Source organism: Medicago truncatula, chromosome 2 (assembly GCF_003473485.1).
Source record: "Medicago truncatula cultivar Jemalong A17 chromosome 2, MtrunA17r5.0-ANR, whole genome shotgun sequence".
Taxonomy (NCBI): Eukaryota; Viridiplantae; Streptophyta; class Magnoliopsida; order Fabales; family Fabaceae; genus Medicago; species Medicago truncatula.
This window is the reverse complement of record NC_053043.1, coordinates 16,085,125-16,107,979: the sequence shown is the minus strand read 5'-3', so window position 1 is coordinate 16,107,979 and position 22,855 is coordinate 16,085,125. Positions and strand designations below refer to the sequence as shown.

The 22,855-nt window shown below is 33.4% G+C and overlaps 1 protein-coding gene across 1 annotated transcript; it reads left to right on the top strand.

The window, feature by feature from the left end:
* The first annotated feature begins 8,309 nt into the window (after positions 1-8,309).
* LOC11440584 (villin-4) lies at positions 8,310-21,943 on the top strand. Its single transcript, XM_003594926.4, has 24 exons — positions 8,310-8,737; positions 10,897-11,009; positions 11,169-11,268; positions 12,094-12,162; positions 12,267-12,503; positions 12,636-12,813; positions 12,895-13,027; positions 14,047-14,209; positions 14,311-14,458; positions 14,583-14,683; positions 14,879-15,034; positions 16,137-16,205; positions 16,307-16,375; positions 16,457-16,594; positions 16,723-16,851; positions 17,267-17,414; positions 17,532-17,542; positions 18,889-19,029; positions 19,257-19,382; positions 19,461-19,526; positions 20,102-20,435; positions 20,571-20,773; positions 20,920-21,078; positions 21,187-21,943. The coding sequence occupies exons 2-23, from the start codon at positions 10,954-10,956 to the stop codon at positions 21,031-21,033; spliced, it is 2,889 nt and encodes a 962-aa protein (XP_003594974.2). The 5' UTR covers positions 8,310-8,737; positions 10,897-10,953; the 3' UTR covers positions 21,034-21,078; positions 21,187-21,943.
* Positions 21,944-22,855: the final 912 nt, after the last annotated feature.

Below are 22,855 nucleotides of genomic sequence, written 5' to 3'. Positions count from 1 at the left end.
GTTAAGAATTAAGCTTAATTGCACTTTTGGACCCCTATCTTTTCAAAAGTTGTGGTTATGGACCCCTAAGTAATTTCAATACAAAACAGCCCCCTATGTTTTGATTCTTTGGCAGTTTTGGCACCCCAAGGCAAAATAAAAATAAAAAATTTGACACATGGCACCTCACTTAGGGTGCCACGTCAGCGTTGACCGAGTAAACACTGGACTGGGGGTTCAAAACTGCCAAACAATCAAAACATAAGGGGCTGTTTTGTATTTAAATTAGTTAGGGGTCCATAACTACAACTTCTGGAAAAATAGGGGTCCAAAAGTGCAATTAAGCCTAAAAATTAAAATTAAGAAAACCCCTCGTTATTCCTAGTTACACCCCTCGTAATATTTAGCATCCTTCAATCCAAAAATAAAATAAAATTCATCGTGTGAGTTGAAATCCCTCACGGATGTTTGTAGGAATTAGGTTTTTTTTTACATGAGAGAGAAAGAAAAGGGAAAAAAAGAACGAAAAGAAAGTAATTACGTTCTAATAAAGGACACAATACAAGATAATTGCACGTGCACCTTCACAAGAGGTCCAAATGATTAGCTCCCCTTCTTGACAAGAATATATACGGAAGAGTTTTCTTTTTGGAGAATGTAGTTGATGGAGGTGTCTAAATCCTTAACTAAATAACTTCGAATTAGCTCCAGGGGGTTGGCATAATGATTAAACCTCGATGTCTCCTTTGCCGCTAACTGAACTACATGGAGGGAGTCAAAAAAGCACATAATTTTCTTGAAGCCCAGCTTCCCAACAAACTGTAATTCCTATTAACAAAACTTGAATTTTTGCAGCACTAGATGTAGTCACTAACTATGTCACTAACTTTGTTATAAGATTGAGAAATCGTTATTCTTGAGCATAAGGGTTTTTAAGAATGAAATTAACTTTGCATGACTTCCAACAACAAGAAATGGGCTCTTGTGAGAGAAAAAAAAATAAAAGAAAATAACCTCCTATTTTTAGAGAAATATTCAAGAGTGTGTCAAACAGTTTTTAAAAAAATATTGGGGAATCAAACTTTTGTCTTTATATTTCTGAATATGTTATTTTTAGGAATAATTTTGAATCCGTGAAACAAACGCCTAGTGAAATTTTTGTAGCGTTAATAAATTATAGGTTTATAGAATTTTTTAACGAAAATTTTTAGACTGGTAGATGTTATGTAAATTTGGTTTTGGGTTAAATATGATTTTATTCTCTATAAATATTTCAACTTTTTGTTTTAATCCCTTTAAAAGAAATCTTCGGTTTTTAGTCTCCAAATGTTTTTCATCACCACATTAGGTTTATGTTTTTTATTCAGCTCATGTGTATCATTGAAATTTTGAATTTTTTTTCTTGCGGTCAAGTTTGGAATATTATAAGAATCTATTTCAAAATTATTTTAACAAAACATGAATTAAATACAAAATTTATATATTTTTGTGCTTTAAAATTCATATTTAATTTATGTTTTGTTATAAGAAAAAAAATTCTAATTATTGTCCAATGTTTGTATTTAACTAGGTAGAATCAGTTAAAAAATTATACAAAAGCTCAAATGCCATACCATGTTGTTGAAAAGACAAAGCTCAAGCTTAAAAATAAACTCATGGCATGATACATGCCAAATTCAAGTCTTTAATTTTTTAACCAGATCAGACTCAGTTTTGCAAAGTTTAACTCAATTTAAACTATTTCCATCCATAGTGGTAAATGCTAAGGAAGGAGGATAACAATGAATGACCTACGATGATCCGCAACTCCACCATATAAAAGCCTTAATTAGTTAATATTGACCACTTTCATACCTTTGGATGCAATTTTATTTTAAACAAATCCAGCAAAATCAATTCGTTCTCACCAAAATAAAATAGTCTGATATCCTAATAGTCATATATTGTGCCCTTAGCATCCTACATCTCCTCATCTTTGCTCCATTTTACATTCCTCCATTTACTCCTTTCCAATGCATGGATTAATGACACATGGCAAAAATAAATCCAAGAGCTAGTAATAAAATCTTAAAATAGAGATTAATTTATTTGATTCCTCTCATCATCTTCATTGCTGATACAACAACACCCATCTAGCTTCTCCCACTCATCAATCTCCATGGCTGCCTCTCCCTTTTCCTCTCACCTTCTATATCTCAATGACCGTTCTATCTTCTTCCTCTTGTTGATTCCATGGTTTATGTTTATTTGAAATATGGAATAACACCAAGAAACGGTTTTAATAACTACTTATCCTTTAGAAATTTGTAATTTTTAAACCCGGAAAAACATCAAGAATGTTGTGAATTTGTAATTTCTCTTCGAATGAATCATTTAGTGGAGAATCTATTGTGCTTGATTTGTAACACTGTGATTTGGAGTGTGATAACGACATTGATTGGTGGCGCCGGAAAGGGGCGGCTGCGCCGGTGATGGAAGAAGCAGCTATGGGGAAGATTAGAGGAAAAAGAAGAATGACAAAATTGCAGATCTAAGAAGATGTAAAGGATCATAACCCAAGGGTTCCAATCAACTCCAGAGAACGGTCACCGTCCGACCGCTGCCGGAAGGAAAGAGGTGGGCGTCGGCACCGACGAGAGGAAAAGGGAGAGCAGTCATGGAGATGATGAGAGAGAAACTATATGGGTGTTTTGTTGTATAATAACGATGATGAGAGGAATAAGTTAAATTGGTCTCAGTTTTAACATTTTAATCTTAACCTTTAGATCTATTTTTGCCATGTGTCATTAATCCATGCATTGAAAATGAGTAAATGAAGGAATGTAAAATGGAGCAAAGATGAACTCCTTGAGGAGGCCCCAGAGGATGACAACCTATGAAGCACATCCAATGGTGATCTTTATAAATGGTCATTTTGTGGATCCCATTATGACACATCATCTTAAAACAACTCATTCATTTTTAACTTCAATTCTGAACTCTAAAGAACTTGTATTATTGGGTCCTACAACTTTACCTCATATATTAATATTTTATTCCTATTTAGTACTACTACAACTTAATATATTAATTTCAGTATTTTTAATTCATGTTAATATAAAAATATTTAAAAATAAAATTAAACTTAATAGGTTAAATAAAAATTAAACTTAATAGGTAAAGAAATTTTCAATTGTAAAAAGATGGTAAAATAAGTTAATATATGCGGCATGTTTGTGATCAGAATTGGTAACATATATTATTAAGTTTAAGTAAAAAAAGAAAACAAAAACAAAACTATGGCACAAATATTAGTTTTTTAATCAAAGTAACCAATGAGCATTGTTACTTCAGCAGGTAACGATAATTTCATTCTGGCGGACACCCTTAAAATCACACTGCTGGAGTTGCTCTAAGGACTTGGATTCCTTAAAGCAACAATTCCCTCCATTTCTTGCATTTGAACAAAAATTATGATACTTTTTCTCTTTTTTTCAAATACTACAAACACAAATGGATATAACATTTCACCTTTCTTAACAAATTTTTGTTTGAATGCATGAAAATTTAGAAAAATTATATATAATACATGTGCTTTAATGGCACGTGTTATGAACCCAATATAAAAAATTTGTCTTGACAGTATGTCAATTTATTTATCAAAAGCTAAAAATTAATTCTTTTTAACTATTTATGGGATCTTAGGGCACATTGACACTTTGTTTTTTACCGATTGAGACGACAGATCTTATAAAAAACGATGGCATAATATACGTGCAAGCTTAAGAGTAGCACGTTTATAACCTAGCACTAATTGGGGTCAATCTTTGTGTATTAAACTATGAAGTATATTTATTTAATTAATATATCTGTAAAATAAAATTTCCTCCAAACTCATTATTGTTGAGTAGAATAAGAAATCAAACTTGTGGAATGGCTGCTAATGCGATTGAGCATGGCGGTGGCCCGGTGCTTTTGGTCATACTTAGCTTTACAGATTGCCAATCAAGATAATGCATCTCTTTCCAACTTAAATTATGACATGATCATCCCAAAAATCATATTTGTGCTAAATGAAATCAATTAAGATAAAGAATATTGGTGATACAACTATACTCATTTTTCACAAGTTTCACATGTATTCTATAGTATAGTGTATTATTAGGATTTTCACGCCCAAAAAAAGTATTACTGGCATTTTAATCTTAATTAATTTGTATTTAAGAAGTACTATTGGGAATAATTCACACTACAAAATATATGAACCTCTTTGGGTTGGTATTGTGGTGTTGGTTTGAAATCTTGAAATGTGTTTCTCCTCAAGATATTATGTTCAGGAAGATACATGACTCTTGATAAGAGTTTATAAATAGTGGCACCCACCGTATAGACTTATTTTATAGAGATGAGTTACGTCTACTATAAAAATCTAGGATGATATCAAAGTCTATCCACCGAACCGCCTATCATTTAATTACACGCACCAAACCAAATAGTGCTGACGCAGAGTGCATTAGAAATAACTCAAGTTTTCAATAGAAAAGATGAGACTCTTGATATATAAGTTTATAAAGAGTTGCACCCTATGAAGCACGGACATTCTTCGGATTAGGTGTGTCCCGGCGTCGGACACGTGTCGTGTCCGACACCGACACTTGTAATTACACTGAATTGTGTAATTTTTTCAAATTATTAATTGTGTCGGCGTGTCAGTGTCCGTGTCGTATCTGGTGTCTGTGTCTGTGTCCGTATCCGTGCTTCATAGGTTGCACCCATTATCTTACAAATTGGTTTTGTAATGATGAGTTAGATCTAATATTAAAAACTTAATGACTTTCGGTGCCTTTAACTCTTATATTTTCTGTATATTTGTTTAGTGCCTACATTATAATATATTGAATGTGTACTCAAGAGTACTTGAATTAGATGGTAAATAATTTCTTCTAACTTAAATATAATTATTTCCCCTCTAATTTAAATAGAGAGGAGTTAAATAGAGGGGAGATAACTCCCCACAAGTTAGGACTCTCTCCATTTATGATTTTCTCTATTTATTCCACTTGGAGAAATAAAGACATATAAAAGTTTAAAATATCTATAAAAGAATTAATGATGATGAAACTCACACATTGATATTTTCCACTATCTATTTTCTTTTTTGTATTTATCACTCTTCAAATTGTATACCTCATTTAATTTGATCAATGGAGAAGATCCTTACTCACTCCCCACCCCACCCCACCCCACCACACCACATTGTCATTGAAATCCATAAGAACAGTGGTTGGAGAAGGAATACTCCTTCATGTGGTATATATGATTGACAATAATGGAAGTATTAATTACAGTGCAGCAAACTTCAATTTAGGAAGTATTGTACATTTCTAACCTCCAATCCATGTTCTTAAACGCAAGTCAGGACTTTGGACCCATATAGGTCCTCCTATTTAAGGGTGAAAATCAATCTCATATTGCCTTATATATGTCTCTTAAACTTTGCTTGCAAAAAAAATGCTAACAAAAAAGGTTAAACTACAACTTTCCAACCATGTTTCCTTTTTTAATTTTATTTAGCATTGTGTACAACCATGTTTTGACATTAATTAAACAAGAAGCTACATAATTAACGAAAGAAAGTGTAATTTTTTTGATCAAACAAAACTAGAGAATTTTTTTATGTTGAATGGTGGAAAAGTAGCCTCCACTTTTTCATGCATTAAAGTTATAGAAAGAGCCCTACAAAATAGTAGACTTTATAAGAATTTACACCAAATAATAGTATTAGCCGGTGACCGACCTTTCCAAATTTCCCTCTTTTTGGCATCAAACCCTTCCCATGCATAGGTCACATTGCTCTCAAATTGCCAATCCTCAAGTCCCTCTCGAACCAACCCTTTTCCCTTTCTGTCTTTTCTTTAAAAATCAAAAGCCCACATAAACAACAAACATGCATTTCACTTTCAAAAAATAATCATAGCCTAGGAAACCAAAATTTATGAATAAAATAGAATTTCATGAAAAATAACAATAAGTAAATAAACGACTACCCTTTATTTAAATTAACTTATTATATTTAGGGTTGAATATGTTTTCATTATCTGCAAATTGATCGATTTTTGTTTTTCGTCTCCATAAAAAAGTTACACTTTATCGTTTGTATAAAAAAAAATCGCACGCATTTTTAGTCGCTATTGTTAAACCGTATGTATTTTTGATTGATTTTTTAGCAGGAATTTTAAAACATTATTAAGAGTTTTTCTTCAAAAAATGAGCTCAATTTATTTATTTACTTTTTATTATAGATGAAGTGACAAACACCACTAAAACTCATACACAACTATGATGTCCTGAGTTTGAATTCGTCATAAGGTGTCCAACTTAGCAATATCGAAATTGTCAGCTGAGCCAAACCTCACGAACTCAAAATATGATTTATAGGTTCATATTTTCATTACTTTTATCTTGAATTATTGGAGTTATTTTTTTTTATAATTAATTCATTTTATGTTAAAAAGTTCTAAAATTTTGTAAAAGAAGTTCTATAATGTTCTAAATTCTAAATTCATATTTGCATAAAATCATTCTTTTTTTAAAACGAAAATAGAGTGTAAAAACATCATGTGAAATGAATGACATCCCAACTATGTTAAAACCTTGTCTACTTCACCTATAATTTGTAGCACTCTACGAATATTATTAAAAAAAAATAAAAAAGTCATTCGAAAATATAAAAGTTAAAGGATAGTGAGCACGCTTGTTCCGATGTGTACCACCGCATCGAAGCACGCCCCCACGTTTTCTGCACCGTACACAAGACCTCTAACGACTCTCCGACGAGGCACCACATTTCACATAAGCTGTTAGCGCCTCATTCTCCTATATAAGGGTGATTCCGCGTTGTCCAAGGTACATTTCATTTCCCACACATTTTTACACATTCAATCTCATTTCTTCACTCACTTGAATATTTGAGTGCTAATATGCATGCATGCACCTTTCGCTTTAATGTAAAGACTACCCTGCCACGGTACCGGAACACCGCACGCCACCGTCGACTTCATCTCTCTAGTACTGAATAGATCAACAATACATTTAATTTTTATTAGCTATGGAGTATCACTTTACTATCTTAGCCGTTGTTGGGGAACACTTCTACCCTTGTTTTACGTTAGCTGATTGGTAAAAAAAGACACCACTTTACGTTACTTTCCCACTTTCACTCTTTTTAGGTCATTTTATTTTTCCATCGTGTTTGATCATTGATGTGGTATTATTACGCCACCACAGTTGAATCCATCTAAGTCCCAATTAATTACATTACATTGAATTAAATCTTTACCTACGAATCTACTTTAGTACCTTCTCATTGGACCACACTACCTTACATAAGCAAACATTAATCTCATAACCAAAAATTTCAACAAAGCGACACCTGAAGAAACATATACTAAGCGTAGCAATTGAGCTACATTTAGCAACAAACAAAGAAACTTAACTGTAATCACAAAGTGTTTTAACCATTATTACTGTCCCACACCACACACACCCTCCAAAAAGAAGTACACTAATTCAACTAGCATCTATCACTACTCACTAGGATATATATACTAGTATAAACAACATAAAAATAAATAAATAAAATACAAGTTTATTTATGATAAAATGCTTAGATGAAGTAAGTTCCTAGAACTCATCAAAGTTAAAGTTAAAGCCAATGGTCAAGTTAGATTCTATACAGTTTGACCGTATGCAGTCAACATATTTAAACCGTTTTATCTTGATCAGATGATACATATATTAAGTTTGGATATATATTGTTTTTAAATATAATATTCAAACTTTAAATTTGAATTATTCGATCAAGATCAGATGATCTAGATGTGTCTGACTATACATAAATTCAATCGACTCGATTTTTAAATTGACAGTGATACTAAAACACTCCTCTTACTATTATAAAATAAAATAAAATCATATTTTAAATTAATTCCTCTTACTATTATAAACAAAAAAAAATCATTTTTTATATTAATTGAATAATTGATGCATCTAGTTAATATTATAAACTATATACATCAGTTATTCAATAAACTTAAAAAATAATTTTTTAGTTACAATAATGGTCAAATGATGTATAAACAATCTATCAACGAATCATTTAAAAAGTTGAATCCACGCTCATATGAAAAATGAATTAACTTTTTATCGACTAGACCAACTTCAAAATAAAGATAATTTAATTAAAATCTTTAGAAAGAAATAATTAAATAAAAAAAAAAAGCAAATTTACAGTTCATATGTGAGGTGTATCTAAGTAGTGTGGGGTTGGATTGGAAGAGAAGAGTTTTTGTATGTTGGTTGCCGTTAGTGATAAGCACGCCTGGCATTTTTCATCATTCTTCCCTCTCTTTCTCTTTCTCTCTCCTACTTCAACTTTTTTCTATTCCATTCCATTCTTCCCAATAATATTCCTTTTTTTCTTCTCTCTCTAAAATTCTTCTTCACTCGCCACCACTTTCCTTTCTTTCTCTCACTTTTCCTCTTCTTTTTTCCTTCCATTTTCTCCACCTCCTAATTCCTCTTATTGGATCTACTACTTGCTCTTCACTTCGATTCATCATCTTTATTTATTTTTTTCCTTTCAATTTTCGATTTCGACTTTTTCTTCAGCTCGAGGTTGTGTTCTTCTTCATTTCTCCATTTTTCTGTTTTTGTTTTGTACTGATTCCGATAAAGACAAAATCGATTACTGCTGATTCTTCTTCTGCTTAATTTCCAGGTATGAATTGAAGATAATTTTAATCAATTTTTTTTCAGTGATTTTTATTCTTAATTTTTTGTTTGTTACTAGTTAAGCTGTGTAGATTTAGCTTAAAATTCGATCTAGTTCGTGATTGATTTCGCATTTGATTGAATTTTGTTGACTTCAATCGGACATTGCGTTTTTTCCGGCTGTTGAAATTAAAAGGACTAGTTAATTAATTAATTAAATTAAACTGGATTAGTTTAACTAATTAAATTAATTGATTAAGGTTATTGTTGTAAATTTTGAAGATGTTGATGTTTGGGATTTTGGAAAATGATTGGTATGTTTGTTGAGTTATCGAGATCACGTGATTGTGTGCATACGTGTCAGTTTCTTAGGTATATGATTTGATTATAAGCTTCATCGTATTGTTCGGTGATTCTGTAAAATATTTGGGCGTTTTATTGCATGTGGATGCGTTATTCTCGTGATTTTGGATTTCTGTAACATTTGTGCAGATTTTTCGGGTGTTTGTTGGATACTGCTAAATATTGGTGTTACTTACTTAATCCAAGGTTGAATTTATGTGTTTAAACTTTAAAATTTAAATAACGATAATTTAGGGGGTCCTTGAAAGAGCTTTATTTTACTTATCTGTAGTATATTAGTATTTAAGACCTATTTGAATTGATTCATTTGAGTTCGTCTACTTTGTGAAACTGTTCAGGAAAAATAACGATAAGCTAGTTTACAACGGATAGCGTATAAGCTACCTTATAGCTGTTAGCGGACAAACTAACTAATTCAATTTGTAGTGCTTGGTAAAATTAGCGGTTGAACTAGCTTATAAATATGAAATGACATTTTTTTTAGGGAAAATATGAAATGACATAAAAATGATACATTTAATTTTTTTTAATTAAGATTTGAGGGGTAAAATTGAGATAAATAATGATAAGCTATGTGAATTAGCTTATCAAAACAAGTTATATGCTAGTAAAAATAAGCTATAAGCTTATAAGAAAGTGACATTTACCAAACGGGTCTTTTTTAGTCAAATGAGCTTATAAGACATTATAGAAACAACTTATGACATGTTCATGAACTATTTTACCTTATTTCTATAGTCTCTCCAAGATAACTTAAGAGAATAGCTTATAGTTTATATGAAAATAGTTTGACTTTATTACATCTTGTGTTACAGAGACAGCTTATACATAACCAGCTTAAATGTATTTGTAAAAGTTAACTTATTAACTTATGATATGTCCCTGAGCTATTGCTAGATTATTTCAATAAGTTCCCCATAATAGCTTATGAATAAGTGATTAGTTAAGCTCCCTATAATAGTTTAGATAGTGCTTGTAAGCTGATTACCTAAACATGCCCTATTTCTAGGATGGTATAATTGCTATTAATAGGCTTCTAGTGCAAGGTCTTTGTTCTATGCAGATGCGAGGATGCGTGTATTTGTTTTGTTTGCTTGCTTTCTTCATTGATGCTTGCTTTCTTCATTTACTAACTACTATCATACAGCTTAAACTTATCTCAAATGGTGGCTACTAAAATTATTTAGCTCTTACCGGGAGGTATTATGCACGATCGACAGACGACAGTCTGACAAAAAATGCAATTTTGTTTTTAGTTTCTTTGTTCTTATTATGTTTTAATCCAACCAACGTCAATGACAAGGCTTGCATGATGCTTATTCAAAATGCAAATATAGATAATTAAGTTCTTAATGTACTTAGAATTCCTAATGCTAGATGAGGAGATATCTATAGAGGTGAAAATTGAAAATGTTATATAAATATAAGTGTTCAGGAATAGCTGAACATCACTGGGATGGTTTTCGATTAGTTAGCAGTGAACTTCACTGTATCTCATGAATTCATTTTTTTTTTTTGTATCCCAATGATAGCCTTGCTTTTCTCTGCTTCATTTTGTATTTTACATTACCTTTGTCAGAAAAATTTATCATATCAAATGATTCATTAATGATGCTGAGCTTATTTATAATCTACGCCATCTGATAATCTTCTCCATTTTATATAAATTTATATCAGAACCAGAATTTGTTGATTGTAACCGATGGTGGAAGCATTTGCATTTCGTTCATCAACTTCTATTTTTGCAGCTTCAGTATTCTACTTTTCGTTTATCAACTTATATTCTTTATGGTTCCCTTTCAGGATATTGTTTGCTACATATAAGCTAGGGTGTAAAGGATCGAAAAGTAGAATATTATTATGGCAGTTTCTATGAGAGATTTGGATCCAGCTTTCCAAGGAGCTGGACAAAAGGCGTATCCTGCATCTAATTAACATGTTGTACTGTTTAATATTTATCAGATTTTCAATATTTACCAGATTCTTTCTAAGTTTCTCCCTCAATTGGTTCAATTCAATGCGTAAATTAATTTCATGCTTTGATCTTATGCATTATTCTCCTTAACCATAAATAGTGGACTTGAAATATGGCGTATTGAGAATTTTAATCCAGTACCTGTCCCAAAATCCTCCTATGGCAAATTTTTCACTGGGGATTCCTACGTGATCTTAAAGGTAAACCATATTTTTCAAGTGATTATTCATACATAGTTCCATACAATGCTAGCCTCAAATTGGTATTTTTTTTCTTCTTATTTTATAATTGTTTTCCATGGATTTTGAACTTTGAAAAAATTGATGTTCCCAGCATGACAAAAATCACAACATTGATATATAATGACTCGTGGAATTGATTTCTGTCTTAATTTTTTCTTTGGCAAACATTCATTATGTAACTTCTGTACATTTTTCAGTTTGTCCTTGCTTTAAATTGATGTTAGCTGTATTTACAAAATCAAAATATATTATCCTCTCTTTATCATATATGAGCATGAGTTTAGCTTAAGGAGGTTGTTTTCTTCTTCTCAGTTCTGTTCCTTTTTCTAAGGACAACAACATTCATTTTGGAACTTTCTCTCAAAAAAAAAAAAAAACATTCATTTTGGAACTTCTATACATTTACCGGTTTCGATACAAAATGTGTCCTCAAGTTAAAAGAATGATGTATGTATTTACAATTTACATTAGTTTTTCTTAAATCATATGCGACCATGAGTTTATCTATAGAGCATTGTTGGCTTCTTTCCCACGAGCTCTGATTCTCCTTGTCGAGAACGATAGTTTATGTGGTCTTTGATACAAGTCTCATATATTCATCAGCAGCGCGTATTTTTGGCAAGATTCACATTATTCTCTTGTTTCCTTTTGATTTTGGTCATAATTACTAACCGGATAGTTTGTTCCTTTTATTATGCTGCTTGTGCATACTATACATGATGCATGGTTTTTTCTAGTATGAATATAATCATTTTGGATTTTTTTTCTTCTCTTTTTCCGTAGACAACTGCCTCAAAAAGTGGTGCTCTGCGTCATGACATCCATTACTGGATTGGTAAAGACACCAGTCAGGTAAATTTATTATCATTAAGTATTAATATGGTGATATTTTATAAATTTATTTTCCTTGCTATTATTGTTTGACATTAGTTTTAATGATTGTAATTTTAAAACAGGATGAAGCTGGTGCTGCAGCCATCAAGACAGTTGAGCTGGATGCAGCTCTCGGAGGACGTGCTGTTCAGTATCGGGAAGTACAGGGCCATGAAACTGAAAAGTTCCTTTCTTATTTCAAACCTTGTATTATACCTCAAGAAGGTGGAGTTGCTTCTGGTTTTAAACATGCCGAGGCTGAAAAACACAAGACACGGTTGTTTGTATGCAGAGGGAAACATGTTGTACATGTCAAAGAGGCAAGTTTAAATTTTTTCGTATGCCATTAAGGTTTGAGTATTACATGTCATTGATCACACTGGATCAGGCATGCACTCACATAGAGAAACATTGTTTTCTGCTTGCTGAGTAGCCACTTGTTTTTGTTATAGGTTCCTTTTGCTCGATCTTCACTAAACCATGATGATATTTTTGTTCTTGACACCGAGTCAAAAATCTTCCAATTTAATGGTTCCAATTCATCTATTCAAGAAAGAGCTAAAGCTTTGGAGGTTGTACAGTATATTAAGGATACCTACCATGAGGGGAAATGCGAGATAGCTGCTATTGGTAAGTCGACATGTATATTTTGAAGTTTGAAAGTTGATTACAGTTTTTATGAATTAAACATGTTCTTGAACTTCCAAGCAGAGGATGGAAAGTTAATGGCTGATCCTGAAACTGGGGAATTCTGGGGTTTCTTTGGCGGATTTGCTCCTCTTCCACGAAAAGCAGCCAGTGATAATGATAAGTCTGCTGATTCTCACTCTACAAAACTGCTTAGGTATAATGTTGTTTCAGTCTTCCCTCTCATGTTTTTTGTTTCTGGTTGCACTACCAATGTATTCCATTCTTTTAGTGAAATGATGTTAGGATGAAATATATTGATGTTTACAGTTTTTGCGATCTTCTTTCACCCTTTAATTTCGGGCTGTGTGTGGATTACATCTTGGGGTTTGAAAAAGTGAAAATGGCACCCTCCCACCCAGCTTCTCACTTTGAAGTTTAAATACAAATAAAAAACACCGCGCCAATTAAACTGTTATAAGGTTAGCAGAAGTGTGACATGCTGGTGGTGGTACTGTTAGAACATGGTTTACCATATAAACCAAATCTTTTCCCATTACGTGGGGTTGGTTACATGGATTAAACAATATCTTAACACTGTCTTAAGTTAAACCTAAAGATGTATCATTTATCTCTAAATCTCTCAATAGTCTGGTTTATAGTTTTCTTTTGTGTGCTTTTATCTCTAACTATTTTACTATCCTCTATTTGATAAATCTTACTAACTGTACTGATGCTTTTACGGATCTTCTCCACTCAATTATGCAATAATTAACTGAAAAAATAAGTTTAAATGAAAATGAAAACGGTTAAAAGGGTAAAGTCTAGTTTACAGTTTATATGGTATTATTTGATGACAAGTCCTGTTTGATGTTATGTGCAAGTCACACATTTCATGATTTCCAATTTTTTTTATGGTTTGCTTGATTAAAGAGGTTTTACATAGTTTGAGTTTGGGTGGTCATTTGCATTTTTTTTTCTTTTTAATATTTATCTGTATAGGTCCAAATTGAAGGGTGTAAACTGTAACAGTGTAACTTACCATTATTTTTATTCCCCTCTAGCTGTCACACTTATGGTGTTTATAAATGTGAAACTGGTACAAATTCATTATCCTTTTAGCCTATAGTTTTATTGGTGAAATTATTTTGATAATACATTGATGAAATTCGTTTGTTGTAATGAATTTTTGGATTTTGTAATGCTCTAGTTATCATGAAATTATCGATTTTACAGTGTTGAAAAGGGACAGGCAGAACCTGTTGAGGCCGATTCTTTGAAAAGGGAGTTTCTAGACACAAATAAATGTTATATTCTGGATTGTGGGTTGGAAATATTCGTCTGGATGGGAAGAAACACCTCCCTTGATGAAAGAAAAAGTGCAAGTGGAGTTGCTGATGTAACACCTCGTTTCCTTTTGCATCCCTTAGCATTTTGTTATTTGTTTTAATTATGCTTCATATTCTAATTACTGTTAATTTGCTGTGGACCAAATAACAGGAGTTAGTCAGTGGCATTGATCAACTTAAACCCCAAATAGTTCGAGTAATTGAAGGATTTGAAACAGTGTTGTTTAAGTCCAAGTTTGATTCTTGGCCTCAGACCCCTGATGTAACTGTATCTGAAGATGGACGTGGCAAGGTAGCAGGCAAGTGTTCAATAAATATGGCTGTTATCATGTCCTGAATTGATTTTTTAACATTACATTTTTATCTATAGTCATTATGTCATCTCAATTTTTTCTCTTGTTTATGACTTTGTGCACATTGTAGCACTCCTGAAACGTCAAGGAGTAAATGTCAAGGGTCTGTTGAAAGCTGACGCAGTAAAGGAAGAACCTCAACCTTACATTGATTGCACTGGACATTTACAGGTACTCTGCTAGTTGCAAATCATCTATGGCTGCAGTTGATATATTACCTGTTATTTTGAGTCGCTTTGCACTCATTTTGATAATTAGTATTCAATGGTATCCTCTATTTGGGTGGAGTTGTGGTTTGGTGTTGTTCAATCTCAACATTTCTCTGTTATTTCTGTAGTTAACACAAGTCTTTCTCTAACTGTACAGGTTTGGCGCGTGAACGGTCAGGAAAAGATTCTTCTCCCAGCTTCTGATCAATCAAAATTTTATAGTGGAGATTGCTTCATCTTTCAATATTCGTATCCTGGAGAAGATAAGGACGACTGTCTCATTGGAACGTGGATAGGAAAGAACAGTGTTGAGGTGAAAGATTTTGAGTTCAATTGTAGTTCTTGTCAGATGTGATTTGAATATCAAAATAGAGAAATAATCTGGAAGCAAAATGTTCACCTGTGGGTGAAAAATATTAGTGGTTTATCAATCCCTTAGTCCTTGTAAGTTTTGGTTGGGAATTCATAAATAGGTTCCCATAGTTTGAAACCTATAACTGGTTCCTATTGTTTAGTTTAGTTTTTTTTCTTGTTAGCGGCCAACTCTCGGGTGGGATTTAGTCCCACATCGGATAGATAGGAATCTTGAGAATAGTTTATAAAGAGGAGGCACTCCTCACCGTACAAGCCGGTTTTGTAGGGATGAGTTAGGCCTCTATATTCGTTACATGGTATCAGAGCCTATCGGGTCCATCGTTGGGCTTCATCTCCACGCTTCAGGCCCATTGGACCGGGCTGAAGCGTGAGGGGGTGTGTTAGACTTAGCGGCCAACTCTCGGGTGGGATTTAGTCCCACATTGGATAGATAGGATTTAGTCCCACATCGCTGGGCTTCCTGCATCTCCACGCTTCAGGCCCATTGGACCGGGCTGAAGCGTGAGGGGGTGTGTTAGCGGCCAACTCTCGGGTGGGATTTAGTCCCACATCGGATAGATAGGAATCTTGAGAATCTTTTATAAAGAGGAGGCACTCCTCACCGTACAAGCCGGTTTTGTAGGGATGAGTTAGGCCTCAATATTCGTTACATTTCTTTCTATTCAGACTGAGTCAGCATAAGGACCTATAGCCATAGGAATACTGGAATTCAGGGATCCTATCAAAACAGTTTTTGAAACACTAGGGGTCCATAGTTTTTAAACTAAAGGAACTATTAGAGATGTAAACTGCTTAAATTTTTAGGGGAGTTGGTGTTGACTGTGACCTATTACAAAAATTCCCAAAATGGGTAAAAACTAGGGATTGATTTGACGTTAGCCAATTGTATCCTTATATATTGCCCTATACTCGGCATTGGCAACTTCTCTGCGCCCAGAAAGTGTTAAATGCTGTCACAGAATATATTTCAGTTTTGCTATATATTTGTGTTTGGAGCACTTATTGGCTGTATTGCTCACAATGTTTTAAATTAAAAATAGGAAGAAAGAGCTTCAGCTAATTCACTGGCTAGCAAAATGGTTGAGTCAATGAAGTTTCTTGCTTCTCAGGTAATTTTTCTGGAAATTGTGTTTTTGGCTTTTTGTTAAAATATTAGTTATGCTTATTACTTATCTCTTCACTGATATTATGCATTTTTAATTGACTGTAGGCTCGTATATATGAAGGAAATGAACCAATTCAATTCCATTCTATCCTACAAACCTTCATAGTTTTTAAGGTAAGTGGGATCCTAATATTGTGGAAGCTCACACCCCATCTATTACTGGCGATATAACTTTTTCCTATTCATTTTTATCAGGGAGGGCTTAGTGATGGATACAAGACTTACATTGCGGAAAAGGAAATTCCTGATGAGACATACAATGAGGACAGCGTTGCATTATTCCGCATCCAGGGCACTGGACCTGATAATATGCAAGCTATACAAGTTGAACCGGTATGCCCCATTTCCTCTTTGTTGTGTGGTCATTTGTGCATCCACTTATGTCGTATTGGGCAACACACCTTTTGAATTTACTGGCTTTGTTTATGTAATGAAATTTTCTTTTAATGCGTGTCAACCAGGTTGCTTCTTCCTTGAATTCCTCTTATTGCTATATACTTCATAATGGACCTGCTATCTTTACTTGGTCTGGAAGCAATACAACTGCAGAAGACCAGGAACTTATAGAGAGGATGCTGGATTTGATAAAGGTCTGATGTCTGTTTAAGATATAGTGAAATTTTTTAATGGGTCTAAGCAAACACCAAATAGTTAGCTTTTGTTCGAAGGTCAAATAATTGTGTTGGACAAGCAGCTTGACTTGGGCAAAGTTTTATATGCTTTCATGTTGAAAATGGTTAAATATATGGAAAGATGAAAAAAGATTAGTCTCAGTGTAATTCCCTATTACTCAGTCAGGGAATTACACTGATATGAAAATGAAAAGGAAAAAAAAACTAATAATGTTAGTCGATCCATGGATGCAAAATTGATGTGTACGAAACTGATTTCAAGTTTTTAAACTTTCAAATGTTCGAAGAGATTTCTTTCAAATATATTCATTATATTTGTTTAGTCAGCTTTCTTCGTTAATCTAGTTTTCATATGCTTGCCAAATTTCTGCAGCCAAATTTACAATCAAAACCACAAAGGGAAGGTACAGAATCTGAACAGTTTTGGGATTTGTTGGGAGGAAAATCAGAATATCCCAGTCAAAAGATTAGTAGAGAGGCTGAAAGTGATCCTCACCTATTTTGTTGCAGTTTCTCAAACGGTAAGTGATCATTTTTCTGTTTGCTGGTTATATACAGACCTCCCTTACCCCTTTGAATGCAAACAGCTGACTTTCTTTTGATGTTTTTCTTCTGCTGCCCAATTGACCACCGAGCAGGAAACTTAAAGGTGAGTGTACCCACTGATCTATTGTCTCTGGTAACAATATTCTTAATTTTGGAACTTATGCAATGGTATGAAGGTGTGCTAAAGTAGGTCTTGTTTCCTGGTTTTCAACAATGTCATTTATAGCATGTTAAGTTGCTAGTAGTAAAGAAACACTTGATGTGATCCATCTTAAGCACCAGTAATATGTGATTAATAAGACTGAAACAAAAGTGAGTTTGATCAATCTGAGACTGTTGGAAAAATATAATAAATGGTCAATGTTAAGGTACGAAACAAGGATTAAATACAGTTTCCAAAAACTCATTATCCACATCATTTTACCAAGGAAAATGAAATGTATTTCAATAGATCCGAACACAATAATAAACTGAAACTGATGAAATGATATTGATAGCAAATTCAGAGGATGAATCCTCTATACCAAAGGATGAAAACAGTAAATGAACAAAGGATGGAGATGAATCTCTTTGCAAAAGGAAGAAAGTGATGATACTCTCAACAATGAGAGGATCCCTTTGAGATGGAAATCACCCCCCATATTCAGCCCCTGTATTCCCACTTCACTTTCATACCACCCCTCATTATAACCACCTCGCCATTCTTTTTTACCCCCCAATCACAAAGTGCCACCTACCCATTCTGTTATAACTTCCCCTCTCCCTTCTAAAGGTTTCCCTCTATACTCATCACACTATTTCGTGTGCCTGGCATATTGGTATTACCATTAACAATGATATCAGTTGGGAGCATTCTTCAGTTAATGGTAAAAACAGGAGATGAAAATGGAGGCAGGTGTGAGAAAAACAGAAAGAGAAAACATCAGAGCAGCAAGCTATCTTTGCTCTAAGGCCTATGCCACCCTGAAATTCCTTCCCAATTACCTCTCATCCCAAACCCCAACTCCTAATATTAGGTGTTCATAAGGTTACTTATAAAGATATTCAGTATCTGATTACATAATAAGATTACTCAATAGCTGCTTTTAGAAAAATTATTGAAATTGGCATGTTATTCAAAATTAAACTTATGGCTAATTGTGTAAGAGCAGCAAATTAGAACAAAATGCAGATAACCTGATTAGATATTATCAAACATGTTTAGGCACAATTATTCACTGAGAGGTTGTAATGACCATCACAGCTTCTTTTGAAGACTTAATTTTGGCGAGAAATGAAGACATATAAATCTGCTATGGATTACTTTTTTTTATCCTCAGTTTAATAAAGGAAGATTTACAAAATTTTCAGGGTGAATTTACTCAGTCCTGTGTGCTACGCTGCTTATGACAATTTGAATACTTGGATTTATTTCTGCTTCAATGCATTAATCTGGAGCAATTATTTCAGGTTACGGAGATATACAATTTCTCCCAGGATGATTTAATGACAGAAGACATTTTCATCTTGGATTGTTACTCAGATATCTTTGTCTGGGTTGGCCAGGAGGTTGATTCCAAGAGTAGAATGCAGGCACTCACAATTGGCGAGGTAAAACTGGTTTTGCCAGTAGCATAATTTAGTGGCTACTCTTTCGAGCACTCTGATATCTTTGGTTAATTTAATGCTTATTTGAGTCCTGTAACATCCCTGTATTATTAGGGAAACCATGAAATTTTAATTTAACCATTTTCATGTTTTTTACATTTTAAATCTAGCATCTATTAGGTTCTAGATTTGGCTGTGGATTGATTAACTCACTATTGTAAACTGAACAGAAATTTCTTGAGAATGATTTTCTGCTGGAAAAATTATCTCGTGTGGCTACAATATATGTTGTCATGGAAGGGAGTGAGCCACCATTTTTCACTCGTTTTTTTAATTGGGAGTCAGCAAAGTCTGCAGTAAGTTTATCTACATAATGACATAATCATATGACATTTTAACATCCTGATATTGACATTTCCATGGTAACTTTGCAGATGTTGGGGAACTCATTTCAAAGGAAGCTTAAAATTGTGAAAAATGGGGGGACTGCACCATTGGATGTAAGGCACATTTCATTTTCTTAGCTACCTTTACAGTCACTAATGAAATTTTCCCTTCCACTAATTTATGATTTTTCTCAAGGATTTTCCTTAAATTGAGGATTCAGGGTAACTGACAACTAATTTGGCTTTGTTGTTAAATGTTTAAACTGGTTAAAATAGTGTCGGATTTTTACGTATTTATTGCCTCTCAACAGCTAGACTAAATACTGAAGTGTGGCAATAATGCTGTGATGGCTCCCCTGAAAATCTAAAACCAAAACTAAATTATATCATGGAAATAAATGATTTTCTGCAATTATTTATTGGTTAATCTTATTTTGTATGTTCAAATCTTCGACATTAATATTAGACCCAAGTTTTGAAGACCTTTGCCAATTGATTAGAAGTTATTTTAGCAAAGACAAATTTGTATCACTATTGAATCCAAGGATGTGCTCTTGTTTGCTGGTCCTTGGTAGAGAATGAATATAGTTCACAACCTTTAATTTTCTCTGCTTCGCTTGTCTAGATATATTTTCTTTGCATTTGCATTTAATCTGTATTTTTGTGGGAATGATTATATACATTATCAGAAACCCAAACGGCGAACACCCACGTATGGAGGAAGGTCTAGTAGTGTGCCTGATAAATCGCAGCAACGTTCCTCCCGTAGCATGTCTGTTAGTCCTGATCGTGTTCGGGTGAGGGGAAGGTCTCCGGCCTTTAATGCACTAGCTGCTACTTTCGAGAGCCCCGGCGGTAGGAACCTTTCAACTCCACCTCCAGTAATAAGAAAACTGTATCCGAAATCTACGACTCCAGATTCTGCAATACTAGCATCAAAATCTAAAGCCATAGCTGCACTTACTTCTAGTTTTGAACAACCACCTTCTGCACGAGAAACTATGATACCTCGGTCAGTTAAAGGTAAACATTTGATAAAATAAATAATTGCACACCACCTCTCTTTCACCTCCCGTTTTTGAGTTACACTTTTGCTTTGAGTAATATAATTCACTTTGTTGCAATGTGCTTTCTGTTCTGGGTTGTTACAATGTATAGTGAGTCCAGTCACCCCTAAATCAAACCCTGAGAAAAATGACAAGGAGAATTCGGTGAGTGGCAGAGTAGAATCTCTTACCATAGAAGAAGATGTGAAAGAAGGCGAAGCTGAAGATGAGGAAGGTCTCCTGATTTACCCATATGAACGCCTTAAAATAACATCTACAGATCCTGTGCCAGACATTGATGTAACTAAAAGAGAGGTAAAATGGACTTTATAGTCTAGCTATATTATCATTATATCTATTTCCTTTTTATATTTTTGTTCTTTTCCCCCCATTCTTTGAAAATACAGCTTATTAGGCTTTTGTTCGATTAGTTTTGATTTGCTTGTGCTTGATGCATGCAGACTTATCTATCATCTGCGGAGTTCAAAGAGAAATTTGGGATGTCCAAGGATGCTTTTTACAAGTTGCCCAAATGGAAACAAAACAAACTCAAAATGGCTATTCAGTTATTCTGATTCTTTAACTTACCCTTCTGTCAGCTCCCTGCAGTTTAGGTTCAGGTAGAAGAAACTTTTCTCATAAAATTTTATATTATTCTTCCTTGATGATTTTATATCTACATTTTCTAGTTGCTCATCTTAAAACCAGGGAGCTTCTTTGTTTTGCAGTAAGGAACTGAACATATGGAAGTAAAAGGGACAGCATCAGTGTTTTTTTTAGCATAACTGCTACTGCTCCCAGGAAACTTTTCATGAAGAGAAACTAGGGATTTTCCTCCTCTCTCTCTACTTCTCTTTGCTGTGGTTTGAATGTTTAGGTTTTTATTGAGTTAGCTGCGTGGCATTAATTTTATAGGGAAAAGGTTGTTTGTGAGCTTGGTTTTTGAAAAAAGAGAAAAATTCTTTTGGGTTTCAAATTAGTTCTTCATTTTATTTTTTAATTTAATTTAAAATTGTTTGGTCAAGCAATTGGGGTTGCAAATGCGGTCTAATTAGGTTGTATTGATATTGAGGACAAAGTGTGTATAGTAGAGTGCAAAACCAGTCAGATCGATACTTGTTTTGGAAATAAAGTGTGATTTTTTCTTGTTGTCTGCAATTTTCAAACACGGCTTTGAAAGTAGCAAAAAGAGTCAGCCAGAGAGTTAGACAACTCTGTTGTGTCCTTGTAAAACATTAAGGACACCCAATATTTAGAGAGTAACTTTCTTCTTCCTACATTTCTGGATGACATTTTATCTGAAGATGTACTTTTGAATGACACAAAATTCTTGTCTTTTCGGATGTGTACATCTTAAGTGATGTTGGTGGTGGGATTATGGAAAGTTCCTATTAAGAACGAATGTGTTGAACTGAAACGAAAGGAAACCATGAGCTAACCCACTATGTTCGTCTTTCGGAAGTATAAATAAGCATTCATGATTAAGTTAAAATAGATTGCATCTGTTCGTCATCTTTTTACTCATAATATTGAGTTAATATGAAGTATAAGTTAAATGAAGTTTGAAAATTATCACATAGAATATTTAGAAGAAAACTGCTTGTGTAATTAGTAAATATATTCCATATTCTATAATTTATCTCAATGATTTTTTTTACTATATTTTTGTTTTATCACGTTGTATATTAGAGTATATTCTTGAATAAATAAAAAGGTTGAACAAATAAAAAAAAATGTATATAATTAGATAATATTATGTTTTGTTTGTTTGAGAGTAGATAATGTTATGGTTAGTAACTTAGATTCAAGTAATGTATATGAAGAATAGTGTTAACTTGTAAAAGAATCATGTGGCCTGAATCGTGTTATGAGAGTTATCGGTTAGCTTCTGGTATATGATGAGATTGGAAATGACAATTTCTTTGCCAAGTCGGGAGTATGTGAATGTGGCGATGCCTCTAGTGGTATGTATGTATGTACAAATACACATATTTTAAGCACAATACTTTACTTGGTCACCTCAATGGGGAAATATTTCTTATTCTACTAACTTAAGAGGATGAATATGGGTTTATGGCATCCTTTCTCTCTAAAATGATGCAATAAAAATTATTGGTTGAGGGACATAATTATTTCCTTGCAATATTGGCTGAAAAATTGAATCATGGTTGATAAGTATTAGTGAATCAATGGAGAAAATAGTTAAAAAAAATCCTCTCAAAAATAGTTAAAAGATATATATAATCAACAAGTAGCTACGACAAACTTGGTTAGTTTACCAGTACAACCCATTAACTTCAATTTTGTTCAAGTGACAACATTTCATATTCAACTTCTTAGAAATGGTAACGTTCACTAAACAATTGATTAAAAAAATATCTAAGCAAACATATGGAA

Bases quoted from the DNA above. Each gene is read 5' to 3' on its own strand.
- LOC11440584 (XM_003594926.4), top strand. From the start codon at position 10,954: ATGGCAGTTTCTATGAGAGATTTGGATCCAGCTTTCCAAGGAGCTGGA. The intron at 13,028-14,046 runs GTATAATGTTGT...TCGATTTTACAG, and splicing joins CACTCTACAAAACTGCTTAG to TGTTGAAAAGGGACAGGCAG. The intron at 14,684-14,878 runs GTACTCTGCTAG...CTAACTGTACAG, and splicing joins ATTGCACTGGACATTTACAG to GTTTGGCGCGTGAACGGTCA.